Below are 26702 nucleotides of genomic sequence, written 5' to 3'. Positions count from 1 at the left end.
ACCTCAAGGTTCAATCCTGGGCCCGCTGTTATGGAATGCGATGTACGATGACGTACTGAGGCTGCCCCTTCCGACGGGTGTTAAGATTGTTGGCTTCGCCGACGATATCACCCTAGTGGTCTATGGTGAATCGATGGAGGAAGTAGAGTTGACAGCAGCGCACTCTATTTCCCTGGTTGAGGAGTGGATGAAGTCTAGGAAACTAGGACTGGCCCGTCACAAGACTGAGGTGGTGGTGGTCAACAACCGCAGGTCCGAGCAACGGGCGCTTATCTCGGTAGGTGATTGCACCATAGAGTCCAAGCGATCCCTTAGGCATCTTGGGGTAATGATCGATGACAAGCTGAGCTTCGCTAGCCACGTTGAATATGCCTGTAAAAGGGCATCTACGGCTATAGCGGCGCTTTCGAGGATGATGTCTAACAGCTCTGCTGTAATTGCCAGCAAACGCAAGCTGCTGGCAAGCGTGGCGCTATCCATACTAAGGTATGGAGGACCAATCTGGTCAAAAGCGCTTAGAACGAACAGAAACCTAAAGCGGTTGGAAAGCACGTACAGGATAATGTGCTTAAGAGTAGCAAGTGCATACCGGACGGTATCTAAAGAGGCCGTGTGCATCATAGCCGGGATGACGCCCATCGGGCTCATCATCAAGGAAGATGTTCAATGCTTCAACCAAAGGGGTACCAGAGGAGTCCGCGACACGTGTAAAGAGGAAACGCTCAGAAGCTGGCAGCAGGAATGGGATAACTCCACTAAGGGTAGATGGACCCATCGACTAATACCAAATGTGTCAGATTGGTATGGTAGAAGCCATGGGGAAGTGAACTTCCACCTGACGCAGTTTCTGTCAGGACATGGTTGCTATAGACAGTACCTGCATAGGTTCGGGCACTCAGAATCTCCTGCGTGCCCCAATTGTGCTGGTGTAGAGGAAACAGCGGAGCATGTCGTGTTCGATTGCCCTCGTTTCATTGTTGTGAGAGGTCGCATGCTCACTACATGCGGAGGGGACACGTCCCCCGACAATATTATAGAGAGAATGTGTGCGGATGCCGAGTGCTGGAATGCAGTAACTACGGCTGTCATTCATATTATGTTAGAATTGCAGCGTCTATGGCGCGCCGACCAAGAGTTGGCTGCAGAGGATTAGCCCTGCCGAGGCTGGTCCCTTGTAACATTGTTTAAGTCGGCTAGGAGAAGCAGTTTGCCTAGGCTACTTCTGCTACACGTGTTGTGCTATATGCACTGGTCCCTTCCCGAAGAAATACCGTAAGGTGGTTCCGGGGAGATGAGGGTCTGAGTCCAAGGGTCATGTCGATGCACTGTTCACCACTTGAGCAATTCTAAATGAATTGCTCATGCACAGTGCATAGGCTGGTTTTAGCGGGTCGTCGTTGGTGCGTCATCCCCGCATTCCCTGAGTTATCTTCTCAGGGGATCTGTTTGCAGATTTCCCCCTTGTAAAAAACAAAAAAAAAAAAAAAAGCTTAAAGGCTTCCTTTTCTTTCTACTTTTGAAGGATTTATGTTAAGACCCTCTTAGAATGCACCAAGAGTGGGTAAAGTTGAGAGCCAGTTGAATTCTTCCTGAAATGATCCTCTCACAATAATGACTATATCATCCGCAAATCTTACAATTGCGAAACCTTTCTTTTTTTAATTTTTTAGAAGATCGTCAACTACTAAAGACCACGATAGAGGTAAGAACACTCCTCCTAGTGGGACACCCTTTTGTAGCTCTTGCTGGTATAGACGAACTCCCTAGCTCTGAAGTGATTTCTCTTTTTGCAAGCATATTATTAATCCAGTTAATGATATTCATGTTAAAATTCCATCATTGCGCTAGTAATTCAAGAATAAGAAGCGTTGCCGAAGGCTCCTTCAATGTCCAAGAAAGAACAAAGTGCTATTTCTTTCACTGAAAGAGTTTTTTCTACTTTGGTTCCAAGTGTATGAAGTACCGTAACGGTTGACTTACCAGATTGGAATGTAAACTTAGAGTCAGATAATAGACACTTCTGCATGTATATTGGATTAATCAAATCACGAGAGACTAGTTGGTCTATATGATTTTGAATGCATTCTATCTCGCTTTTCAATTTTAGGAATAAAGATAACTTTCACTGCTCTCCAAACAGACGGAGCATAGTCTAACCTTAACCTCGCCATAAACATATCAATAAGAGACGGGATCAACACGTCTTCTCCGTTTTGAATTAGTGCTGGAGATTTGTAAGGCTCAATAGACCTTATATCGTGTTGCATTCTTGCATTTGTAAAGATTACGTCTGCAAGATCCAATTCGGAGATTACTGTTCTACCAGATGACAAAGTTTCGATAAAACATCGTTCATCCTCAATTCAGAGCTGCTCATATCAAGAAATCGACACAGCAAAATGAATTTCAATGATCAAGTTTAAGGTTTCATCCGGATTTTTCGTAGAAACTCAGTCTTTTCGTGTTGAGGACTCAAGAATAAGAAATCCAGTACCTACTAAGGAAGCTGAAACATCGTGCAAATGTCACTGTTATCTTTGGAATTTACAAAATTCTATTTTGGATTTATGTCATCAGAAGGACGGAACTACAAAACGCGCCCTCGATTTGTTTTATATTTTGCTTAACATGCATTTTAGCCACGGAATTCGACTGGTGAGCACAGATTTGATGCAATTTTTATCTGATAAAAACGGTCTGGGGAGCACCGTGAGACGATACTGAAACGTGTTCGACATGAGCTGGATGGCGGCAAGCGCACGTGTGTGATGTGTGTGAGACGCTCTTTTTGGCGATGAGATGCTTCCTTTCGTCGGACGGGTACTCTGCAATTGATGCTGAAAGGGAAATTCAGGACGCCCGCCGCCGCCGCCCCAATTGGCATTGATAGAATGCCAAGTAAGCTGTACAGCTGGAGTATTCCTCGAGTCGGGTCAGACGATGAGGAAACCGATAGTTGTTGGATGGGGACGCTTGGCCTTTTGTTTGGTTGAGTGCTTTGACGCAATACAGTATGATATGTCGTGATTAAATTATATCAACAATAGGGACCAGTTGATACACGTCTGTCTCTTGTTGGTTTTCAGGTTGACAAATTTGTGTGGTAATGATTTTAACGTGTTGGTATAGTAGTTTACGGAACAAGTTGCAGAATGATGATTTTTTCAGCACGAGTCGTAAATTTATCCTACGAGGCTTGCCGAGTGGGATAATTACGACGAGTGCTGTAAAAATCGAGTTCTGAAACGAGTTACGTACAACATTTTTTGCAATTTCGTAGAAGACCACTTGCGGGTATCAAAAATTATATCGGAATGTATTCACCATTATTTTACAATTACTGAAAAATTGTTGTGCTATGATTTGTTACGCAACTCGAAACAGTTTCGTAATGAGAAAACGTTGCGTAATGCATCATTACAGCACTGATTTCAGTTGCGTAATGACAATTCTCGCACTACAGTGCAGGAAAGTAAACCGTCAGACTGGCGTGATGAAAAACAGCCTATTACGATGAGAAATTGCAAAAAAACTATTTCCTACCGACCTATGAACAGAATTGACATTAATGTATGACTGTAATGTATTTTATGCCATTGGCGTAACTAACATGGAATATGGACACCAAAACAAATTTGGTTTTATTGAAATAGTATACCAACAAGAAACCCATCCCGATTGCTCCTATGGCATGGAAAAAATACATTTTAAACATACATCAATGTCAATTCTGTTCTCTAACATCACAATAATTACTAAACAAATATATTTGTCAAATTTCCAATTAGCTTAATAATACAATATACGTACAAAATTGCCCCTTTTAGAGCCCCTCCTAGCTACACCACTGGTCCATCACCCGAAAGGCTTTGGGGTTTTTCATATTTCGACATGTAGAATCTAACAAAAATAGTCCGGTTGAAAACCCCGTGTAACACCATCGTGACCTTCCCTTGTTAGAGGAACATTTTTTGAAAACACAAAAAAAAATTGTTTCATTGGTTGTTCCATGAATTCTAGCCAAGAACATACTGGGAAGTTTATAGGGATTTTCACAGCTTTATAGGGAAGTTTATAGGGAGATCACAGCTTCTATAAGTCATTAATAATATATATCATTAATAAAAAGCATTCCTTCTTTAAATCGCTTAGGAATTATGATTCTTCTTTGGTAGTTATAGAATATTTTAGGAATCATTTCATAATGTTTCGATACTAAAACTCAAGAAATGTGCCTCTTTTTTAACGTCAATATGAAGTAAAGAAAAAATAATTGAGTGCTGTTCCTTTTAATTAGATAAGGGTGGATTAATTGCTTGTCTTCTGACATATACGACTACTACTTGTTGCCATCCTCAGTGCCAGTTACTGACATTCACGGTACTGAAAAGGCAACGGAGATCCAGTGGTAGTAAAACCAAAATTATGAAGCTTAGAAATTACCATGAAAAAACACACAATTCTTTAGGGAATAATCCTGCGATTTACCTAGGAACTATTTTAATATTTTTATCTCGAGATTCTTCCAAACTTATTCAAAAATGCATTCCTCTCAGGATACATCAGGAATTATTCCAGACATTCTTCCAGAAATTCATACAGTGAAACTTCAACATAAATTTTCGATTCATTCTTGGAAGAACTCATGCAGAAATCACTGGATTGTTGAAGAAGAGCTCCTGATGAAAAAAATCTTTGATGGTTTCTCGAAAAACTTTTGGAAAAGTGCTTGTTTCATCTGAAATTCCCTGAGAAGTCCATCTGAAAAGAGATTCCTAGAGGTATCCTTGAAAGAACTTGTTAGCTCTCAGGAGTTGGTTTGAAACAATCACAAGTAAAATTTTTATAATTGCAATTTTCAATGGGATTTTCTGGCAATTTTTAGCGAAACCATATAGGAATTCATGGAAACAATTTAATAAAATCCCTGAACATTAAAATATTATACTATAGCAGCGAAATACTCGAAAGCAAATCTATCGAAAACTTTGTTTTATTTTTTTTGGTATTGATTGTGAGCAATATAACAAAAAGCTTCAAGAAGCAATATTACAAAAAGTTTCAAGAAATTAATGTAGTGTTCTTTTCTAGCAGTTTTATCTGTGAAATTTGAGGAAACCTCTGTGTAAATGGTAACCTGAGATTTTGTGGCAGAAATCATGAAGATATTCTTGTAGAGTCTGTATAAGCATTTTTTGGTGACTTTCCAGAATATATCTCAATAGACCATTCTGACATTTTGACAAAAAATCAGATCCCCCATTTTTTTCTTATACTGCTTCGTGAATTTCCCCATAGATTCAGCTAATGGTGAATTTAAACGGTATTTATAAAATCTTTGCCAACCGGGATATTATCTTAAACGTATTTATTTTCCATGTGATTCTTATATGTAATTCTTGTAGATTTAACCAAAACCAAGAATACAGTAATAACTTCTTTGAAATATTTTGTAATGATTTTGTCAGCAATTTTCCGGGAATCGTTTTTCCGATTTTTTTGAATGAATTCAGATTGTTAATGCGAAATGCAAACAATCCACGAATAGGGATCTCCGTTTGTAGATAATGCCATACAAGGAAATGTTTGTCTGTCTGGGAAAACGAATCCACCAATGGGCTTGTGAAAGGCTCTCCTCGTCATCTTGTACAAGAAACGTAAACGCTTGCGCAATCTTGTTCTACATGCAACATCATTTATGTCCATAAGCACACACTTGTTGATTCTGATAAGAACGCCTAGCATCTTGCTAGCCATTCACCATCAATCACACACGCATCGCTGCATTCCGTAATCTTGCTAGCCTTGCCAGTCGACCAGCAATCGGAACGAACAACCCGCGCTTTTGTCTCCTCTACTACCGCCAAACCGGCCCCATCTGTACAGTAATAGAACTAGTTTCTCACGATTATGTTCTTTTCCAACTCCCTCATTACAGAATAACAGCTCATCGCATCTAAACAGTGCCGGCAGCGATAAGCATTCACTAAACTCGCATACCACTAACAGTTCCCTCGGATCTAACGTCAGTAACATGAATAACAACAATAACAACAATCACAACAGCGTCACAAGCAATGGCACCAGCGTCAACGGGCTAGCCAACAGTTTAACCAATATTTCGTTAAAAGAAAAACGCGAGGCGATCATGAATGCCAACAACCACCACGATGTGCTGCTGCAGAACAACGGACATCACGATTCGAACAAAATTCTGAACGAACGGCACGAGAAGGAAAAACCGGTGGTCAAATCTAAGCCCAAGGAGCTGGACGGGTACGTCGGGTTCGCAAACCTGCCCAATCAGGTGTACCGGAAGGCGGTGAAAAAGGGCTTCGAGTTCACGCTGATGGTTGTGGGTAAGTTTCCCTGAATGCATTGGGTTGTTTAAGCACATGATAATTAACATAACTTAAATATATAAAGCATTTATCGTGGCAATAGAAGTTTGCAACGAATTTTTGTTTTTAATTTATAGATGTTTTGTTTTTCGAGTATTTCAACATTGGATATTCTATATAATTGAATATTACTACTCCAGGGAAGGAGCTACAGAATAATTTTCCAAATTGTATTTTGAATCTTTCGCAGAGCTTTCTTGCTGGTATTACAACAGCTAGTCCATATTGGTACATGGCTGACCTGAAAATCTGTTTGAAAATCAAAAGCTTGTTCTTAAGTTAAAATTTCAATTGTGTTAATAAGTATTTGTTACATTTAGCTTGAATGCCCTCAATGTGATTTTCGAAAGTTACATTTTTATTTAACATGCGTCCTAGATACTTAACTTAACTTCTCTTATCGTGACAACATGTGTACTAAAAGGGTTCAAATAAAAAGCTTTTGGTTTATGTGGACTGAAAATACAAGTTGAGTTTTGGAAGCATGAGGAGAAATCTTCCATTTTGGCAAGTATGAAGAAAAAAAATCCAAACTTTTTTGCAATCTAATACAGGTGACATGCAAGCTTCGTTCTTCGTCATTCTTGTGTGAAGAAACGTCCTTCGTGCTTTAGTGTTAGTATTAGAATGAATATTTATTGAACCAATGTGACAATGTATAACAATCAATACTGCGATCCTACATCTCTCCCTTTTTCTAATAATTAACATCTTGTGTAATGAAATAGTAAGTGTAAATACAAGGATTATTGATTAAAGCCTTTCTACATTATATAACGCAAAATCTTGGAAATGCTTAGGGAGACGTTTTGGTCTTTTTGATTCGGCTACTCTGGACTCTGGTGGATATTGACGTTTTCGTCTTTCTTCATTCGATGGCAATTGGCTTGAAATCACATCTGAAATTCAAATACATTTTATACCAATATTTGAATAGGAATATATCTATATAGATTTATAATAATCAAATAATTGTTAGATTATACCTCTATCTCCTTCTTTTGAACACCTAAATGGGTTTTGATTACCAATCCTTTTTGTATGGTTAACATGTCGGTTGGATAAAACACCTGTTTCAAGGTTTTCCAAATGAAGGCGCGTCCCCTCTCTTTTGACTACTTTGTGTTTTTGAGGGTTGAAATTTGGAGATAGTTTATTCTTTCGAATGAAGTTCTTTACCACTACCAAGTCTCCAACATCGATAGTGGATTGTTTTGCATTCCGTTTTTCGTCAATATATTGTTTTCCTTTTTCCTTGATACGTGCATCGTTTTGTTTTGCTTGATCGAAGTTTACTTTACGTGTGGATCGTGGTAGCTTATCTCGCAAGTTCCAACCGAACATGAGTTCAGCAGGAGAGAAATTGGTAACTGAGTGTGGTGTTGATCGATACGCATGTAAGAAGTCTTGTAGGTCGCATTTTCAATCGCGACCCATTGCATCGCTGATTTTGATGCATATGGAACAGAATGTTTTATTTCAATTCCGTTTGTTTTACAGAAAGTAGAAAACTCATCAGACGCAAATGGTTGGCCATTATCACAAACTATTTCTTCAGGATATCCAAATCGTGCAAATATCTCTCTTAGTTTTGTGATTGTTAGTTTAGCTGTCATGGAGTTTTGGATAACTACTTCTAAATATCTAGAAAAATAATCAGTTACAACCAACAAATGGTGCCCTCCTGGAATTTCCATGAAATCCATTGCAATTTTCATCCATGGTCTTTCTGGTATTTCTGTTCGTGTGATTGGTTGTGTCTCCGGAATCGAAACTAAAACGCATCCTGAACAATTTCCTACAAAATGTTCAATCATGGAGTCCATTCCAGACCACCAAACTTTTGATCGCAGCCGTCGTTTCATTGATGATATGCCAAGATGAGGCTCGTGTGCTAAAACCAACGTTTGCTTTTGCAATACCCTAGGAAAAACTATTATGTTATCCTTCATCACAACTTTCTGGTTTGTAGTAATGCAGTTTGAAAGTTTCTTATATCTCATTAATGTTTTAGGCCATCGTCGAGCTGCATATGGTAACCATTTGATAAGCTCTTGAAGTTCCTCATCAGCATAAGTTGCTTTTTCTATTTCTTGTAACGACAGAGCTATGGGACACGTATCTTGAGTGATATATCTGATTATTCTTTCCGTTTCTTCATCAAAACTAGGTCCGTTATCGGGTATAGTTTGGCATAATCGAGAAAGGGGGTCAGCTATATTTCCTTTTCCTGGTCTATACATAATTTTGTAGTCGTAAGACATCAGTCGTAGTATCCATCTTTCTATTCGAGGTGATGGTTTAACCCGATCTCCAAAAATTACCACCAGTGGTTTATGATCGGTTATTAAGTTGAATGATTTACCATACAAATAGTAGTAGAACTTTTTGCACCCCCACACTAGAGCTAATGCTTCCCGCTCAGTTTGTGCATACTTCTTCTCAGTAGCTGTGAGGGTCTTTAAAGCATAATGAATTATCTTAAACTGACCAGTGTCATTTTTCTGGACCAATACTGCACCAAGTCCAACCGGGCTTCCGTCAGCAATTACATATGTTTCAAAATCTGGTTTATAAAATCCTAGGCTCTCGTCTTTCTTTAATATATTTTTGATTTGATCGAATGCTTGTTGATGAACAGAATCCCAATGGAACTTTGTTCCTTTGTACGTAAGTTGATCTAGAGGATTTGTTATTGTTGCCATGTGTGGAATATATCGATTTACAAAGTTCACTAATCCAAGGTGTTCGGATAGCTCAAATCAAATAAAACATGTGGACTGTAATTTTACTCTTTATTCACACGCGGTTTTAACAATCGATTTATCACGTCTTCTCTTCGCGAGATCAAGTGGAAAACTTATAGCGGAAACGGAAATTCATCTGACAGCTCGGTTGAGCAAAAGCGGCGCTTTACACCGTAAACAAAAAAGCAAAACTAATTCATAAAATTAACCCTAAATTTGCTCTCTTTTTCATTAGCTTTAACATAGACCCCCCTTGGGCTAGGCACAACCCTGGGTTACTGTTTCTATTCGTTGTCTGCAATAGGTAGAACAACTACCTGCGTTGTTGGTCGACAGTATTCTCCAGTAGCGGTACGCACCTTGACGACTCGGATTATGCCGTCCTTGCCGGCATGCGTTGCGGTGATTCTTCCAAGCTTCCAGGTCTTCGGAGGAGTGTTATCTTCTTTCAAGACCACCATCATGCCGGTCCGGATGAGTGACGGTGTCTTGAACCACTTTCCACGTCGTTGAAGGTCGGTTAGGTATTCGTCAGACCACCTTCTCCACAATGCTTGCTTCCTCTTTTGGATGATTAGGTACTTCGTTAGTGCATTATCCCTTACCTCGTGATACAGCGGCTCGGGAATTGCTGTCAGCTCTCGCCCGATGAGAAAATGTCCCGGGCTGAGCGCTCTGTAGTCCACTGGATCATCCGATTGTTGACAAAGGGGGCGCGAGTTAAGCACCGCCTCTATTTGAATAAGCAGCGTATTCATTTCTTCATACGTTAGGTTCGACTCGTTGAGCACTCGATGCAGGTGATACTTCACGCATTTTACTCCGGCCTCCCAAAGACCACCTTGATGTGGGGCCTTGGGAGGAAGGAAGTTCCAATTGATGCCACGAGGTTGACAAAAGTCATCGATGCCTTTCTTAAGTTGCTGGGAATTCAACGCCTTCATCAGCTCCTTGAGCTGGCGCTGGGCTCCGACAAAATTTTTGCCGTTATCAGAATACAGCTCATGAACGTTTCCACGCCGGCCTACGAATCGCTGGAGGGCCGCCAGAAACGATTCCGTTGTCATCGATGTCACCAATTCAAGATGTATGGCCTTGGTGCACATACATACAAATAGCACTATATAACCCTTCACTGGCGCACGGAGTCTCCCTTGCTTAAGGAAGACTGGTCCAGCGTAGTCGACGCCAGCTCTAGAGAATGGATCTGCTACTGTGACTCTGCACTTCGGCAAGTCTCCCATGTGCTGATCGGTGTCCTTCGGCTGCACCCGAAAACACTTCACACAACGCCGTAGCACTCGGTTGATAGACCTCTTCGCATTAACAGGCCAAAAATTCTTGCGGATCACAGCCAACAATCCGTTCAATCCCACATGGAGATTTTCACGATGCAAGGCTTCGATGAGTATTTCGGTGAAATGATGTTTCTCCGGTAGAATCAATGGGTGCTTCTGATCTTCCGGGAGAAAGGCATACCGAATGCGGCCGCCCACCCTGAGCAAACTAGTTGCATTCTCCAATTCGGGCTTCAGGTTGGCTAGTTTGCCCTTAACTGCTTCATTCTTCTTTACACACTTTATTTCTTCACGGTACACTTCAGCTTGCACAATCTTGACCATAGCGTGCTGTGCCATTCGGTAGTCTTCTCTGGTCAATTTTCCTCGACGTCGTTCTTCAATTTTTACACGGCAATTTCGAATAAACCTCATCACGAATCCGAAGATCTTCTCCAACTTACGGTAGTCGCTATTGTTCATAATCACCTTCAGCAATCGGTTTTCTGCAACTGTCGTTGCCGCCACTATTTCACTCGCAGCTTCCACAACTTGCTCGCCAGGATGAGCATCCACGGTTTCGAAGAGCGAAAGCAGCACAGATTCACCATCGTTCGATCTCAGGAAGACTGGGCCTTCCCACCACAAATCACTTTTAACCCGTAAAGTGGCAGGACGGACCTTAGTGCACAAAAATGCTTCAATCTCAGTCAATAGTCATCCGAATCCAATTCTTTAAAAAGTTATGGAAAGGGGATTAGTGTACCTACATTTTGGGGGGTGACCCATCCCTCCATACCCCTCCCCGCTTTTGTTTGACTCGAAAAACCTTGGCTCTTTAGTGTTTTTCTATAGCAATTTTACTAAGCATCATGAAAACAAAAATGCCATGCAGATTTTCGTTCTCAAAACTGGTCAAAATGATGAATTCAGACCAACGTAGGCATTTTGGACCATTATGATCCTCTCGGAAGAGGACACCGGTGAATCCGGATTTATATACATTTCGGTATAATTTCTTGCAATTTATGGGGGAACTTTTGGGAGTCTTTATTCACTACCAATGAAAGATCTTGGAATCTGAAAGAAATTTTAAGATATCAATAGAGATTCTGGGATTCCCGTATGACGTCAAGGGATTCAGTTGAACTACACTGAAATTTAGAGTTTAAGTGTGGGTTTTCAAGAATTTCGGTGAGAATACTATAATGTCTATAGAAGGTTTAAGAATTTGAGAAGAATCCTAAGTTTTCAATACGAATTCTCAGATTCCGAAAGCGAAAATGTTAGTTTTATGGTATAGTTTCTGTAAAAATGGCAATCTGGAATTTTTTAGGGTATTTTATTATCCTGATCAGCATCTAGGGATTATGGGGGAATTACTAACATTACAAGGAGAATTCAGCTATTTCAATAGGAATCCTGGTATTATGGAAAAATCCTGGGTTTTCAATGTGTGATTTCAATCTTCAATTTCGGTGGAAATAAATGGAAGTTTTATAATGGGTATTGTGGCATAAGCTGGAATACTGGAATTCCGATTATTACTGGAATTTGGAAATAATATATATGATGGAATTCAGAAAAATAGTGAATATAATATAATATCTGGTGTTGTGGTAGGAATCCAAGGATTTTGATAGTGATAGATAGGGAGAACTATAGTTGTGAGATTTCGATGAGAAGGCGATTGAAACTGCATTGGAAATTCAGGTTTATATTGTGTGTACAAAAATTTCGGAAAAAAGACGGGGTTGGTGGTCTGATGGCTACTGCTTCTGCTTCATATGCAGAAGGTCATGGGTTCAATCCCAGGCCCGTCCCTTTCCTTGTACTTTGTAGTTGTATATCTCACACTTGCTTCTATCTTCCATTCTAAATATATCACACTCAAACTATTCGTTCATAGCAAACGCTAGAACCAGAGACGGACTAGAAACCGTTTCCCTACCCGACTAAGGGTACATAACAAAATTATATCAGCATATGTTATTATGTTATAAGGTTTTTTCGAACATAGGTTGTTACAAACTTGATGCAGGATGTTGTTAAAATAACTAAAATTATAACAAAAATTGTATGACTAGTAACATAAACATAACAAAATGTGTTTCAATTCTATCAAAAACATATCAAAACAAGTTATAATGTTTGATACAAAGTATCAAAATTATAATACTGTTCGATATACGATAATATTCTATATAATTGAAATGCATAACTATCTATTTATTTTGTTATAAAGTTGTTAAAAATGAACAAAAAAATATCTTAAAGGGAAATAAAACACATTATGTTATATTTCTGTTTTATTATGTTCTATGGATAACGGAGCCTAACAAAATTGTATCATAATATGATATGCATATCATATTCTGATAAAATTTTATTATATTTTTGTTACAAGCCTCTAGTCGGGTAACGCTTCCTACTTCCACGCGCACGCCTTTCTTACGCCTGATACATAGGCAGTCTGCTAACCACAAAAGCAAACCTCTCTGCCATGCCTTTCTCCCAATCCATACACTCCCGCATGAACTGACGTGGATGCAGTGGAATATACGGTCTACGTGGGAGTCAGTTCAATGCATCATCAATTCCTCCCCCTTCCCCTCATTGGTCTGCATTCTGACGTGGCAGGTGCCATTGTTGCCTAAAAATAGAAGATCACCAGCACTTATACACTGAGGATGCCTGTTAGTCCCAAGCAGTCATTCGGTTGGTTCCTTGTGTAAGTGCAGCTGATCTGGCGATACTGGAGTGCATCCACGGGCGGCCAATCAAGCTCAAGCTCAAGCTCAAGCTGTGTACAAAAATTTCGGAAAAAATTTCTGAAGAAATTAAAAAAAAAAGATAATTGTTGTAGGATTTCAAAACAGAAATTTAGAGATACAGGGATTCAAAAAAAATCTCGTGGATTGGATTTTTGTATTCCGAACGATAAAGATTATTGGAAAACGGCATCCGCTTGAGATTTTGGTGGAAATCCTTGGATTCCTGAAGATCTTTTCTAAATTCCAAAATTCCAATCGGAATTCCAGAATTTCAACCGTTTCTTCTACTATAGTCATAAGCCAAATTTCATATGCCATTCGACATCTTAAAATATACCTGCCAAGGCATTCAAAATTCCCACCAAAATTCAAGCGAGTTTCAAGTGTTTTTTTTCGGAATGTTAGAACTTTTGAGGTATTTCATATTTTTTTCTTGACATTTTTTAAATATCCAAGACTTCTCCATATTCCTTTTTTATAAATTCGAGTTTTCCATCGGATACCCGCACCATATATTGGAATTCCTGAAATTACACCAAAAAAATCCCTGACAGAATCCAAGAATTTTATCGATATTCAAATATTACAACCGGACATTTAGGAGTTCAGAATCCTCCGTTGAAAATCTCATTAAATCTAAAGAGAACTCAGAGAATGTCTATCCAAATGAAAGGATTTTATCCTCAATCACATAATGCTTATAGGATTTCCTCAATCTCAGAATACCCACTATCTCATCAAATTCTCAGCATTACTTTCGAATTCCAAGAATTCTTCAGAACACTCATCATGTATCAAGAACTTCTATCAGGATTTCGGAATCAAAGATTCTCTGCCAAAATCCCAGTAGTTCAAACCAAAGTATTGGATAGATACATTTTCAAATATAGGAACCAAGCATGTAATCGATTTCTCCGAAATTCCAAAATTCCCATTGAAATGCATGGACGTATAAACAAAATCCGGAATGTCTATACCATTACCAGCACTTTCTCGGAATTCCAGAACAATGTTCATAAAACCTGACTCCCACTGCAGTTCAACCAAAATCCAAAAATTTCTTTCGAAAATCCAGATCCTCAAGATATTAGATTCCTTTTTTTGAATTTCCCGAATATTGGACAAAAAAAAAACATTTGCCAAGGGTGCCTGTTTTTGATGTCTATTTTCTGATAAGTGAAATTCTGATGAAATTCCTATTCTTAGATTTTGTTAGAGGTTATAAGATTTCGGTTGGTGGTAATCTCAAGGTTGAGGAAAGTTTTCTGAGAATCGGGTAGAAGCTCTTAGCAGTCTCGTATGATTTCTGAGATTCCGTGGATTCCGAAACGAGTTCTGGAATTGCGATGTGTCTTCTGGGATTGCAATAGGAATATAGTTCTTCTGGTTTTATTGTGGGTATTCTGAGATTTAGGTGAGAATGTTGGGATTTTGAAGTAAAATCCTGGAGATTCACTCTAGGATATTGGAGCAATTTTTGAGTTTCTGGAGAAAATTCTGAAATTTCACAATTCTAGGTCTGTGGAAATAATTCTGGAATCTTGATGGGAATTCTTGGATAGGTTCCTCAATTTTCTTACTGTTGAAATTTTGGTAGGTTTTCTTAGGACTTTAGTTGTAACTGTTTGGACAGCAGTTGTTGTGGGATTTTGGTAGAAATTGTGCTATTTCGGTGGAAGTTACTGAATTTGGAAGGAATTGTCGGTATTTCTTCTTAGATTCAATGAAAGTCCCTGGATGTCACTGCAAATTCCAATAGTGTTCTGAGATTGCGATAACATTTCAGATTCAAATATGCATTCTGAGATTATGGAAAGGGTTCTTTTATTTCAGTAACAGTTGTGAGATTTCAATAGGATTCCGATAGCACTCTGGAATTTTAGATATAGGTTCCAGTGAATCCTGCGATCTCAATCTGAATTCTAGAATTTTGTAAAGCTGTAAAAAACCAATGAATTCGATGGAAAATCTAGAATTTGGGTGTAGTTTTTAGCTTAGGAAGAGTTTTGGATATCGGTTCAAATTCTGAAATGTTCATAGAAGTTTTGAGTTATGAAATAGATCGATCACTTCGGAATAGATTGCAGTCAAATCAGCTGAGTTTATTTCATTTGAACTCAACTCGTCCAACTTTCACTCAATTCATGTGAGTACAACGAGATGGTTCACATGTTCATATCGCGTTCTATACAAATAAGCTCAAGTGACTTACTCATTCTTACCCCAAATCCCACATTATGTGAGGATGAAGATTTAGGAGGGAGTCATAAGATTCCGGTGAGAATCCTGAAAATTCAATACAAGTCCGAAGTTTTGAAGAAATTTCTAGGATTTTGAATTCCTGGGTTTTATTTAGTTCTTTCTTTTTAGAAAGTTTTGGGTTTTGATGGGAAATTTCAGGTTTTTTTTTGCATATTCTAAGAAGAATACTGGTTTTGCACTGAGTATCATGCGATGTTGATGTGAATACTTGAATCTGAATAAATATCTGAGGATATTAGAGGAACACCTAACATGTATGTGGAAATCCCTCGTTTTCAAAACAATACTTAGAATTTTACAAGTAATCCTAGAAATTATATTGAAACTACTGGGATTACGGTAAATGGGAATCATTATAGGAGGCCTTAGATTTTGGAGGAACTTCTGAGAATCCGGTGGAAATTGTTGAAATTCAAAATATTTTTTTTTTAATTTTTTTTGAGTCCAGAAAGAATAATATTGGATTACAGTAGAAATTCTAAAATTTAAAAAATCTTGAGGATCTGGATTTTCGATGGAAATTTTTGGAAATTGGTTGAACTGCAGCGGGAGTTAGGTTTTATGAACATTGTTCTGGAATTCCGAGAAAGTGCTGGTAATGGTATAGACATTCTGGATTTTGTTTTTTACGTCCATGCATTTCAATGGGAATTTTGGAATTTCGGAGAAATCGATTGCATGCTTGGTTCCTATATTTGAAGATGTATCTATCCAATACTTTGGTTTGAACTACTGGGATTTTGGCAGAGAATCTTTGATTCCGAAAGTAGTTGTGATATTTTTATGGAAATCCTGATAGAAGTTCTAGATACATGATGAGTGTTCTGAAGAATTCTTGGAATTCGAAAGTAATGCTGAGAATTTGATGAGATAGTGGGTATTCTAAGATTGAGGAAATCCTATAAGCATTATGTGATTGAGGGTGAAATCCTTTCTTCAGAAAATTTAGCCGAAATTTTTGTACACACAATATAAACCTGAACTTCCAATGCAGTTTTAAATGGCCTTCTCATCGAAATTTCACAACTATAGTTCTCCCTATCTATCACTATCAAAATCCTTGGATTCCTACCACAACACCATTATATTATATTCATTATTTTTCTGAATTCCATCATATATATTATTTCAAAATTCCAGTAATAATCGGAATTCCAGTATTCTAGCTTATGTTACAATACCCATTATAAAACTTCCATTTATTTCCACCGAAATTGAAGATTGAAATCACACATTGAAAACCCAGGATTTCTCCATAATACCAGGATTCCTATTGAAATAGCTGAATTCTCCTTGTAATGTTAGTAATTCCCCCATAATCCCTAGATGCTGATCAGGATAATAAAATACCCTAAAAAATTCCAGATTGCCATTTTTACAGAAACTATACCATAAAACTAACATTTTCGCTTTCGGAATCTGAGAATTCGTATTGAAAACTTAGGATTCTTCTCAAATTCTTAAACCTTCTATAGACATTATAGTATTCTCACCAAAATTCTTGAAAACCCACACTAAAACTCTAAATTTCAGTGTAGTTCAACTGAATCCCTTGACGTCATACGGGAATCCCAGAATCTCTATTGATATCTTAAAATTTCTTTCAGATTCCAAGAGCTTTCATTGGTAGTGAATAAAGACTCCCAAAAGTTCCCCCATAAATTGCAAGAAATTATACCGAAATGTAAGAAATGATACTGTAACCGTGGAATTTCCTACCGAAATCCAAAAATTTCTATCGAAATACCAATACATCAGAAATCAAAAGATGTGTTTTCAAATTCCATCATTCCTCCCAAAATTTCCAGACAGGATTCTCTCCGGAATCACAGGATTCTCTCCAATGTTCCAGGATGATCTTCAGAATTCTAGAATTACCACAAAAACACCCGAATTCTTACCGAAATCTACGAATTTTCTAAAACTCTAGTAACCTCCTGAATCTTAATACATCAGAACTCTCAATTTCTACTGATATCCCAGAACTCCCATCAAAATCGCAGAATTCTTACAGGAATCCAAAGATTTCAACTAGATGCCCAGAACTCTGCTAGATGCCCGAAATTTCTGATCGCCCATTGAAATCCAGCATTCGCACCAAAAATTTGTAAAACCTCCCATAAAACCTGCACGGTTTCTGTAGGTTCCTATAAATCCCGGATTTCTTACTAAAAACCCATAACTTTCATCGAAAACCCAGATTTCATATAAGAATCCTGAGAGTTCCTACACGATTTGCAGAAATCCTTGCAAAATTTAAAAATTTCCACCCATAGAAATCTGAGAATTGCTTTCAGGGCCTAAGAACTCCAACCAGAAGCACAGACTTCCAATTGGAGTCCCAGCATACCTTACATGAAATCTCAGGGGAATTGTCATTGAAATCATGGATTTCATCCGGAACTCAACACTGCCCCTCATAATTTCTTCCGGAATCGTAGATTATCTTCAATATATCTTAGGGTTCATTGGAATTTCAGAGTTCCCATAGGTATTTTAGAATTCTTACTGGAATCCTAGCCTAAATCTTAGAATACCAACAATTTCAACTGATATCTCAGAACAAAGAAGTTTTGATAACTTAGAACTTTCATTGCAATCTCAAAATTCATACCGGTGTCTTTCTTGACTGACGTATAGCCAATATTTTGCCATCTATAAAAGTCCTTCCAAAAAATTCGTACTCACTGCTGTCCAGATCAGTTTCAGAAGGGCCAGACAGGTCATTGTAAGCCAGGAAGGAATTCTGCCATCATTGTGATATATGTGGAAGATATAAACTGCTTTGAAAACAGCCTCTTTGCGGTAGTAAGCAAAATTTCTATAGTTTTGCATGAAAAATCATAAAAATTTCAAACTAAACATCGAGGGGAATGGACTAGGGGGGATGCGTCAACTTCAAGCGCCACCAAAAAGCCTAAGGGTTTGCTACCGAATGCTGGCTACAGAATGCCATTTGATTCGTATATGACTGAGATACAACCATTTTCACATGAACACTCCTATATAAATCCGGATTCACCGGTGTCCTCTTCCGAGAGGACCATAATGGTCCAAAATGCCTACGTTGGTCTGAATTCATCATTTTGACCAGTTTTGAGAACGAAAATCTGCATGGCATTTTTGTTTTCATGATGCTTAGTAAAATTGCTATAGAAAAACACTAAAGAGCCAAGGTTTTTCGAGTCAAACAAAAGCGGGGAGGGGTATGGAGGGATGGGTCACCCCCCAAAATGTAGGTACACTAATCCCCCTTCCATAACTTTTTAAAGAATTGGATTCGGATGACTATTGACTGAGATTGAAGCATTTTTGTGCACTAAGGTCCGTCCTGCCACTTTACGGGTTAATCAGTTGCTTCGGGTACAACCCACGCGAAATCAAATCCGCTGAATTGGCATTTGTCGGCACATACTTCCATTCGAATTTCCCTGCCAACTTACGAATTTGCAGAACACGGTTCCGGACAAAGACGGGAACGTCTGGCTTCATGGATTCTATCCAACCCAACACAATCGTTGAATCAGACCAGAGTATCACGCGGTTCACATCTATCTCGAGCGCTTCAGTCACCTTTGCAATCTGCTGAGCTAGCAGTAACGCCGCACAAAGCTCTAATCGAGGCGTGGTCAATTCGGTGGGTTTCATGTCGTCCTTTTCTTGTCGATCTAGTTCCTTCAGCGGAGCCACTCGTGACTTCGCACACAGTAAATTCATAACAGCTGGTCCTTCCGATTGCACATTCCGTATGTATACACAGCATCCCTAGGCCTTCCGAGAGGCATCCGAAAATCCATGCAGCTCTTGATAACTTGCAGCGTCCGTAGTCACTCTTCGTGGAATCTTCCTTCCTACTATCTCCGGTAATTCTCGCCTCAGCTTCGTCCACGTTGCTAGTTGGCTCTCAGCTAACGGCTCATCCCACTGCAGTCGGCCCTTCCAAAGATCCTGCATGATCAGTTTAGCAATTACGACTGTCGGACCCAGTAACCCCAACGGATCGTAAAGCTTCGCTATGTCGGACATCACTTGACGCTTAGTCACGCTGACATTCTCACCGTCCATTGGCCTCACTAGGAAGAAGAAATGATCGCCTACAGGATTCCAGGACAAACCAAGCGTCTTGGTTGTTACATTGATATCGTTGTTCTGGAAATCCATCTGCTTCTCTCGGAGTTCGATTGGAATATCCTGTAGTAGTTCAGCATCGTTCGCGCACCAGTTGTGCAATCCAAAGCCGCCTCTAGCCAACAATGCCAGGAGCTCTTGCTGAATCTCCCTTGCTTCGTCCAGCGTATCAGCTCCGGAAAGTACATCATCCACATAAAAACTCTTCTTCACAACCTTGCTCGCTTTAGGAAAATTTTCCTGCTCATCCTCAGCCAACTGATTGAGGACTCGGGTCGCCAAGAATGGCGCAGTCGCAGTACCGTATGTGACCGTTGTCAATTCTATCTCCTTCAGTGGCTGCGAACTCTGTTCTCGGTACAATACCTTCTGGAATTTGGTATCGTCGTCGTGTATCAGAATCTGCCGGTACATTTTCGGCACGTCCGCCGTAAAGACGTACTTAGGTTGACGGAAACGCAACATGATGCTGAACAATGGATCCTGCACCTGTGGTCCAATCTTGAGCAGATCATTGAGTGAAGTTCCAGAAGAACTCTTCATGGAAGCATCGAAGACAACTCTTAATCGTGTCGTTGAGCTGTCTGGGCGGATTACACAGTGATGCGGCAAATAATATCCCAGATTACTGCTTGCTTCTGGATTTTCGACGATTCTGCAATGTCCGAGGGCCAGGTATTCTTCCATAAACTGTCGATACAGCTTCTGTTGGTCAGGATTCTTCTCAAGGTGGCGTTCTAATTGGTAGAAACGCTTCTCGGCCATTTGCCGAGTCATTCCAAGACCTCCAACATCTCCTTTGAACGGTAGTCGTACCTTGTACCGTCCGTCTGCAGTTCTGCTGTGCGTTTCCACGAAATGTCGCTCACAATCATCTTCTGGGGATCCAACGTCAACCGACTGATCGTCGATCGACCAGAACATCTTCATCAGCTTCACGAGATCTTCGTTTGCTTCGTCGACTGTGGCTTGCAACACTCGCACTGTTCCGATCGTCGTTGCAGTTTTCACTCGCCCGGATATCAGCCATCCTAGCCTGCTCTCTATCAGCATTGGAAGGTCAGGAGACATCCTGATCCTACCGGCTCGCAAGATTTCATAAAATGCTTCAGCACCGACTAGCAGGTCGACTTGGCCGGGTTCGTAGAACTTCGGGTCCGCCAGACGCAAGGTGGTAGGTATAGGCCAGTTCTCCACGTTAACTGTCGATTGCGGCAGCGTCCCGGTCACCCGAGGGACCACCAGGTAGTCCAGACAGAACTCGTAATCCGAATACTGCGACTGTACATTAGCGTGCACCTTATGCCTCACGGTGCTTCTCATTCCATTTACTCCGACGATCGGTAGATCTACACCCTGTTTCCGAATTCGTAGAAACTCGGCCAGCGATTGAGACATAAAGTTTGCCATTGCACCAGAGTCCAAAAGCATACGGCATCTGTGCCCCACTCCAGCAGCATCAAATATATTCACTATTGCCGTCCCTAGCAACACTTGTTTCGAGTCATCATCACTGCACTTTGCCGAACACTGCGCCACTGTCGTTTCACTGCTGCTACCGATACCAGGTTTCTCTCCGGTAGCATCTCCGGCAGCAGGTTTCACCGGTGCAGCAGACTTCTCCTTCGTAAAGTTTTCTTCCGGATGCATCAATGAATGATGGCGTTTGGAGCATTTTGAGCACGTTGCGGTAACTTTACAGTTCGACGTTCTATGACCTCTCTTAAGGCACATGAAGCAAAGCCCGAATTGCTTGGCCTTGTCGTAGCGTCGCTTCACGTCCAAGATCTTGAATTCGTCGCATTTATCAGCACTATGCTTGCTTGAGCACAGAGGGCAGGTATCATCGGCTTTATGGGTAGTCGTCACTGTGTGCACCTTGCTTGCAGTTTGTTGAGCCCGAGTTGGAGGATTCGCGGTCCGCGACCTTGTGGTCCTCGCGTTTTCACAACGTTCCAAGATGTTCAGGTGATCACGAAGTGCTGTCATCATCTGCTTGTAAACAGGTAGTTGTCCTCTTTTAACATTCGATTCCCAAACCTTTCTACTGTCAGCGTCCAGTTTCGTAGAAATCAGCGTCGTCAATATGGCCTCTGATAATTTGTCTACATTCAAACCGTGGAACTCCAACGAGCTAACGCACTTGTCTACATCGTCGATTAGTGCCTTCAATTGTTGGTAAGATTCACACGTCATTGGTTTCAAATGCAACAACTTGTTGATCGTATCGTTAATCAGGGCCGGCAGGTTTTCGAACTGTTGGGTTAGGCTCCTCCACGCACCTTCGTAATCATTATCACGAATTATTTGAGCATCAATCGCACCCTGCGCTTTGCCAACCAATGCCTTATCAAGGTAGTGGAGCTTGGTGGCGGCAGAGTCGGCAGTACATTTGTCGGCAATATCTCTGAACATCTGCTTGAACTTGAACCAGTGTTCATATTTGCCGTCAAATGTCGGTAGTGCTGCCTGCTGTAATACAATGGTCGGGGGGAATCGTACTTGGGAACTCGAAGGCGCCGCATGCACATCAAGTCTGTTAACCAATTCTAGGGTTTTCTTTGAAACTTCATAAGCTTCAATCATTTCACATAGCGCTATGCAGGTAAACTCGTAGAGCTCCTCAAAATCCACGAATTTAGGTTCGAATTCCGTTTTACGCGTAGGATCGACAAGGTAAATCTTGTTCAGGTGCTCGTTGTATTCTTCATAGGCTGACTCAACTGTTTTTTTGTACAGCTTCAGAGCGTGAATACTAAACTTCTCATGATCAAGGTTAGCTGCTTGTACAGCTTGTTGAATACGAGTAACCTTACCTTGTGCTCTCTCGCAACATTGGCTCAAAGACGCAATGCTTTCCGCCATCTTGGTTTTCGCCTTTTCCTCCACGTGCTGAATTTTCTGCTCGGCGACGGATGCTACCGGTGTCGATATCGTCGGAAGATGGGGTGTTGCCGGAAGAGAAAAATTCAGCCTTACAGGACGCCCGGAACGGAGAAACATTACTTTCTTTCGCCTTTTTCTTTTTGTTTTTTAGCACTTCAATCACAGCGCCTTCTCAATTTATGAGGTTATGTTCACTTCACTTCGGCGATTGCTCTTCCGATTTTTTCGCCGATCACTTATCTCGTGCGAGGTTCTTCCGTGTTCAAACAGCTTACTTGAGCTTTCTTCCAGAAGCTCATCAATAACACTGCTAAATTCTGTTCAGTGCACACTGTGCAAACTTCTTATGCTACGCGTAGCAGAATACTATCAATGTTTCCAGAACCAAGCCGAGATCACACTTTTCTTCCTCCGTTCTCCATCGAACGGGTCGAAATTCCGCCGTGCAGCGGTCAAATTACCGCAGTGCAGCGATCAACACCAAATCACTTTTTCGAATGGCTCAACCATGACGAAATCACTCCCGACACGTTACAACGTGTTCCTGAACTTTTTCTACGTTGCCCAATAACAAGTCACAGAGGGCGGAGTCCCATTCCGGAACACAATCACCGCGTGGCGGAATCCATTAACACGATTCGACAAGAAGCAGATTTCTGTCACTCCGCAAGCGAAGACTTCGCGTTTCACGAGGCGGAATCCACTTTCAGGACACTTTTCACCGGTGCCGGAAACTTATTCACTGTTCGAACATATCCGGATCGAAAACGACCATGTTCGGATAGCTCAAATCAAATAAAACATGTGGACTGTAATTTTACTCTTTATTCACACGCGGTTTTAACAATCGATTTATCACGTCTTCTCTTCGCGAGATCAAGTGAAAAACGTATAGCGGAAACGGAAATTCATCTGACAGCTCGGTTGAGCAAAAGCGGCGCTTACACCGTAAACAAAAAAGCAAAACTAATTCATAAAATTAACCCTAAATTTGCTCTCTTTTTCATTAGCTTTAACACAAGGAAACTTCGAACTTCTTCAGTCGATTTAGGTGCATCGAGCTTATCAATTGCCTCCAACTTGCTCTTAGAAATTGATATACCATTTGGGGTTATGTGGTAACCAATGAAATCAAGTTCTGTTACGCCGTATTCAGTTTTATCTGCATTGATCAAAATGTTGTATTGCTGTAGCCTTTGGTTCACAAGATCCGTTCTACACCGCAATTCCTCGATATTCTTGGCTGGTATTAAAATATCATCGATAAAAATTATCAGCCAAGGAAAATCGGCAAATATTGTTTCCATCACTTTTTGGAAAAGTTCAGGGGCCGCCGAGAGACCGAACATGAGTCTTTTGTAACGCATTAACCCAAGTGGAGAAATGAAGGTCGTTATATACCTACATTTCTTATTCAATTCCACTTGGTGAAATGCTTGACGAATATCAAGCTTCGTAAAAATAGAATGGCCACCTGAAATTTTATGGTTATAATTATAAATCAAGAAAATATAATCAATATCATTATTGATCCCAACCTATTTTTTTAGTCATTTGTTCAAGCATCGGTAAGGGATGTACTTCGCGAATGACAGCTTTATTTGCCTCGCGTAAATCAACAATTATACGTACTTCTGTTTGACTTTTCCTTTTGACTATCATTGGAGAAACGTCCTTCGTGCTTCAGTGTTAGTATTAGAATGAATATTTATTGAACCAATGTGACAATGTATAACAATCAATGATTACTGCGATCCTACATTGTGTCATCTGCAAACAAAGATTTTTGACATCACTGAGGCAACTCAGGTAAGCCAGGTGTGAAAATACTGTGTAAAAAATGCTGTCTTTAAAAAAACAGCTCTTACAGGAAGTCTTTCAGAGTTGGAATTCAGATAATTAACCTGAAGTGTACGATTGGACAGATAACTTTGAATTATTCTAACAATGTATGTTGCAAAATTAAAGTTCTTGATTTTACAATCAAACCTTCATTCCAAACACATTTGAACGCTTTTTCTATGTCTAGAAGAGCAAGACCAGTTGAATAGCCTGCAAATTCGTTGCAACGAATTCAAATTCGTTACACGTAAAAGTTGATGAGTGGTCGAATGTCTATGTCGAAATCCGAACTTTTCATTGTAAAAAATGTATTTCGTTGATGTGGACCATCATTCTGTTCAAAATGACCTTTTAAAAAGCTTGTAGAAAATTCCATCATCGCAAGGAGCTTTCGTATGTTTGATTTTTTTAATAATAGTTCTCACCTCTTCCAAATCAGTCCCCCAGGAATTTTCGAAAACATTCTCTTGATTGAGAATATTTTCGAAGTTCTAAGTAACTTGATTTTCAATTGGACTAGTTAGACCTAAATTAAAATTGTGCGCGCTTTCAAACTGCATAGCAAGTTTTTGAGCTTTTTCGCAATTAGTTAGTAATAATTTGTTTTCCTCTATCAATGCTTCTGAGGTTTTTTCAAAATTTTAAATAAATTCCAATTACTGATGGAAGAAAATAAGCTGATTAAAAAAGCTCGGCAGGATTTTTGTTAGGTTTTAAAATTACTACAACCTTGTTATTTTTCAATTTGTCAGGAAAATATGCCAACTGAAAACATTTTTTAAATATGCCAACCAATAATGATCAGCTACTTTCTGGAAGTTTCTTGATGAGGAAGTAAAAAAATCGATCATCACCAGGGGTTTTAATAATTTTGATTGTTTTCATAATAGTTCTCACTTATTCCAAACTAGTCCCCCAAAAATTGTCGAATTGTTCTAGCTCATGTCTGTCCATTCCACAGGTGAGGCCGGTTTGGGAAAGTCAACGCTAATCAACTCGCTGTTCCTGTCGGATGTGTATCATCCGGAGCAGCATCCGGGTCCATCGAAACGGATCAAGAAAACAGTGACCGTGGAAAGCACGAAAGTATTACTAAAGGAAAACGGGGTCAATCTAACACTGACGGTCGTGGACACCCCCGGTTTCGGAACGGCCGTCGATAACAGTAACTGGTAGGTGTTCCCTCTAATTAAACGATATTGCATTTCGAATGATTAACTTCCTGTTTCTTCCCCCTTCTCAGTTGGGTCCCCATCGTGGAGTTTGTTGAGAACAAGTACGAAGAATATCTGACGGCGGAATCGCGCGTCCACCGGATGGCGATTCCGGACTCACGAGTGCACGTGTGTTTGTACTTCATCGCTCCGTCGGGGCACGGGTTGAAACCGCTGGATATCGAGTTCATGCAGCGGCTGTGCGACAAGGTTAACATCATTCCGGTCATTTCCAAAGCGGACACGCTGACGCCCGAGGAGATTACACACTTTAAGAAACAGGTGAGGGGAGTTGTTCATAGGTATTCTTTGAATTTATTGAAACAAAAACAGATTGATTTTTTCTGTTTGTGAAAAAGTCTCACTCTGATTACCTACATGCTTTTTTAAATAATATGCTAAGTATTCGAAAATAACCATTTTCAATATCATCCTTATCAAGTAGTGCATCTTAATTATCTAAAACAGTATAGTGATCAAACTGTGTCTCTCTTTGTCAACTTTTTCATTCATATCGAAAAACGAACATTATAGCAGTTTTATTTTGTAAAACTAAGTGATACATTGATTAATCCTTATTAAAGCGTTCAATGAAAGTTGTCCACAATACATGACATGGCGACCGTGACGCAACACGTCCAGCAAATGCTATCTGAGTTATTGGACTGGAAGTGGCCTATGGCACCCGTAACTTTTCTATCATCGCCAAAGACTTCAAAGAACGAGGATCCAATCTAATTGTGAGATATTATTTTCAAAATTTTCGTTCCTATAGTGCAGAAAACCGTTTCTCAAAGTATGTTTAGTATACTCTGCTATATAATATAGCAGGATTGTGAGCACGTTGTAATTGCCTTCCCTTCTTCTGTTGTCTTATCTTCTTCTCACGTTTTAAAGACCGATCAAGTGTTTAAGATCGTCGTCTAGAATAACAGATTCGAATTTCATTTCAGATTTTGGTATTGCAGTGCCACTTGCTTGAACATTAAAATTTGTTAAAGTTGAGAAAGTTTTGTCATTATCAAATTGCGTATGCAAAGAAGTGTTTGCGACAAGATAGTTATTGATGTATATTTTATATTCATTTCAATTAGTTATTTGAGAAGTAGACATCTTACCAAAAGTAAGAACATTTAAAGGATTTTCCGTTGATGATGAGACGCAATTGAAG

The 26702-nt window shown here is 39.9% G+C and overlaps 1 protein-coding gene across 18 annotated transcripts in view; it reads left to right on the top strand.

Annotated features, from left to right (window-relative positions):
• Positions 1–26702, top strand: part of LOC5571289 (septin-7) — a 293920-nt gene that overhangs the window by 155479 nt on the left and 111739 nt on the right. For all 18 annotated transcript variants that reach the window (XR_002499424.1, XR_002499425.1, XM_021840174.1 and 15 more), the window contains 3 exons: positions 5939–6359; positions 25279–25489; positions 25561–25813. Coding sequence is in view for 16 of the 18 variants with exons in the window: in XM_021840174.1 (XP_021695866.1) it covers positions 5939–6359; positions 25279–25489; positions 25561–25813 (885 nt within the window). In the remaining 2 variants the exon portion in view is untranslated. The remainder of the gene's footprint in view (positions 1–5938; positions 6360–25278; positions 25490–25560; positions 25814–26702) is intronic.

This window comes from Aedes aegypti, chromosome 2 (genome assembly GCF_002204515.2).
Source record: "Aedes aegypti strain LVP_AGWG chromosome 2, AaegL5.0 Primary Assembly, whole genome shotgun sequence".
NCBI lineage: Eukaryota > Metazoa > Arthropoda > Insecta > Diptera > Culicidae > Aedes > Aedes aegypti.
This window is presented reverse-complemented; position numbering and strand designations above follow the sequence as displayed.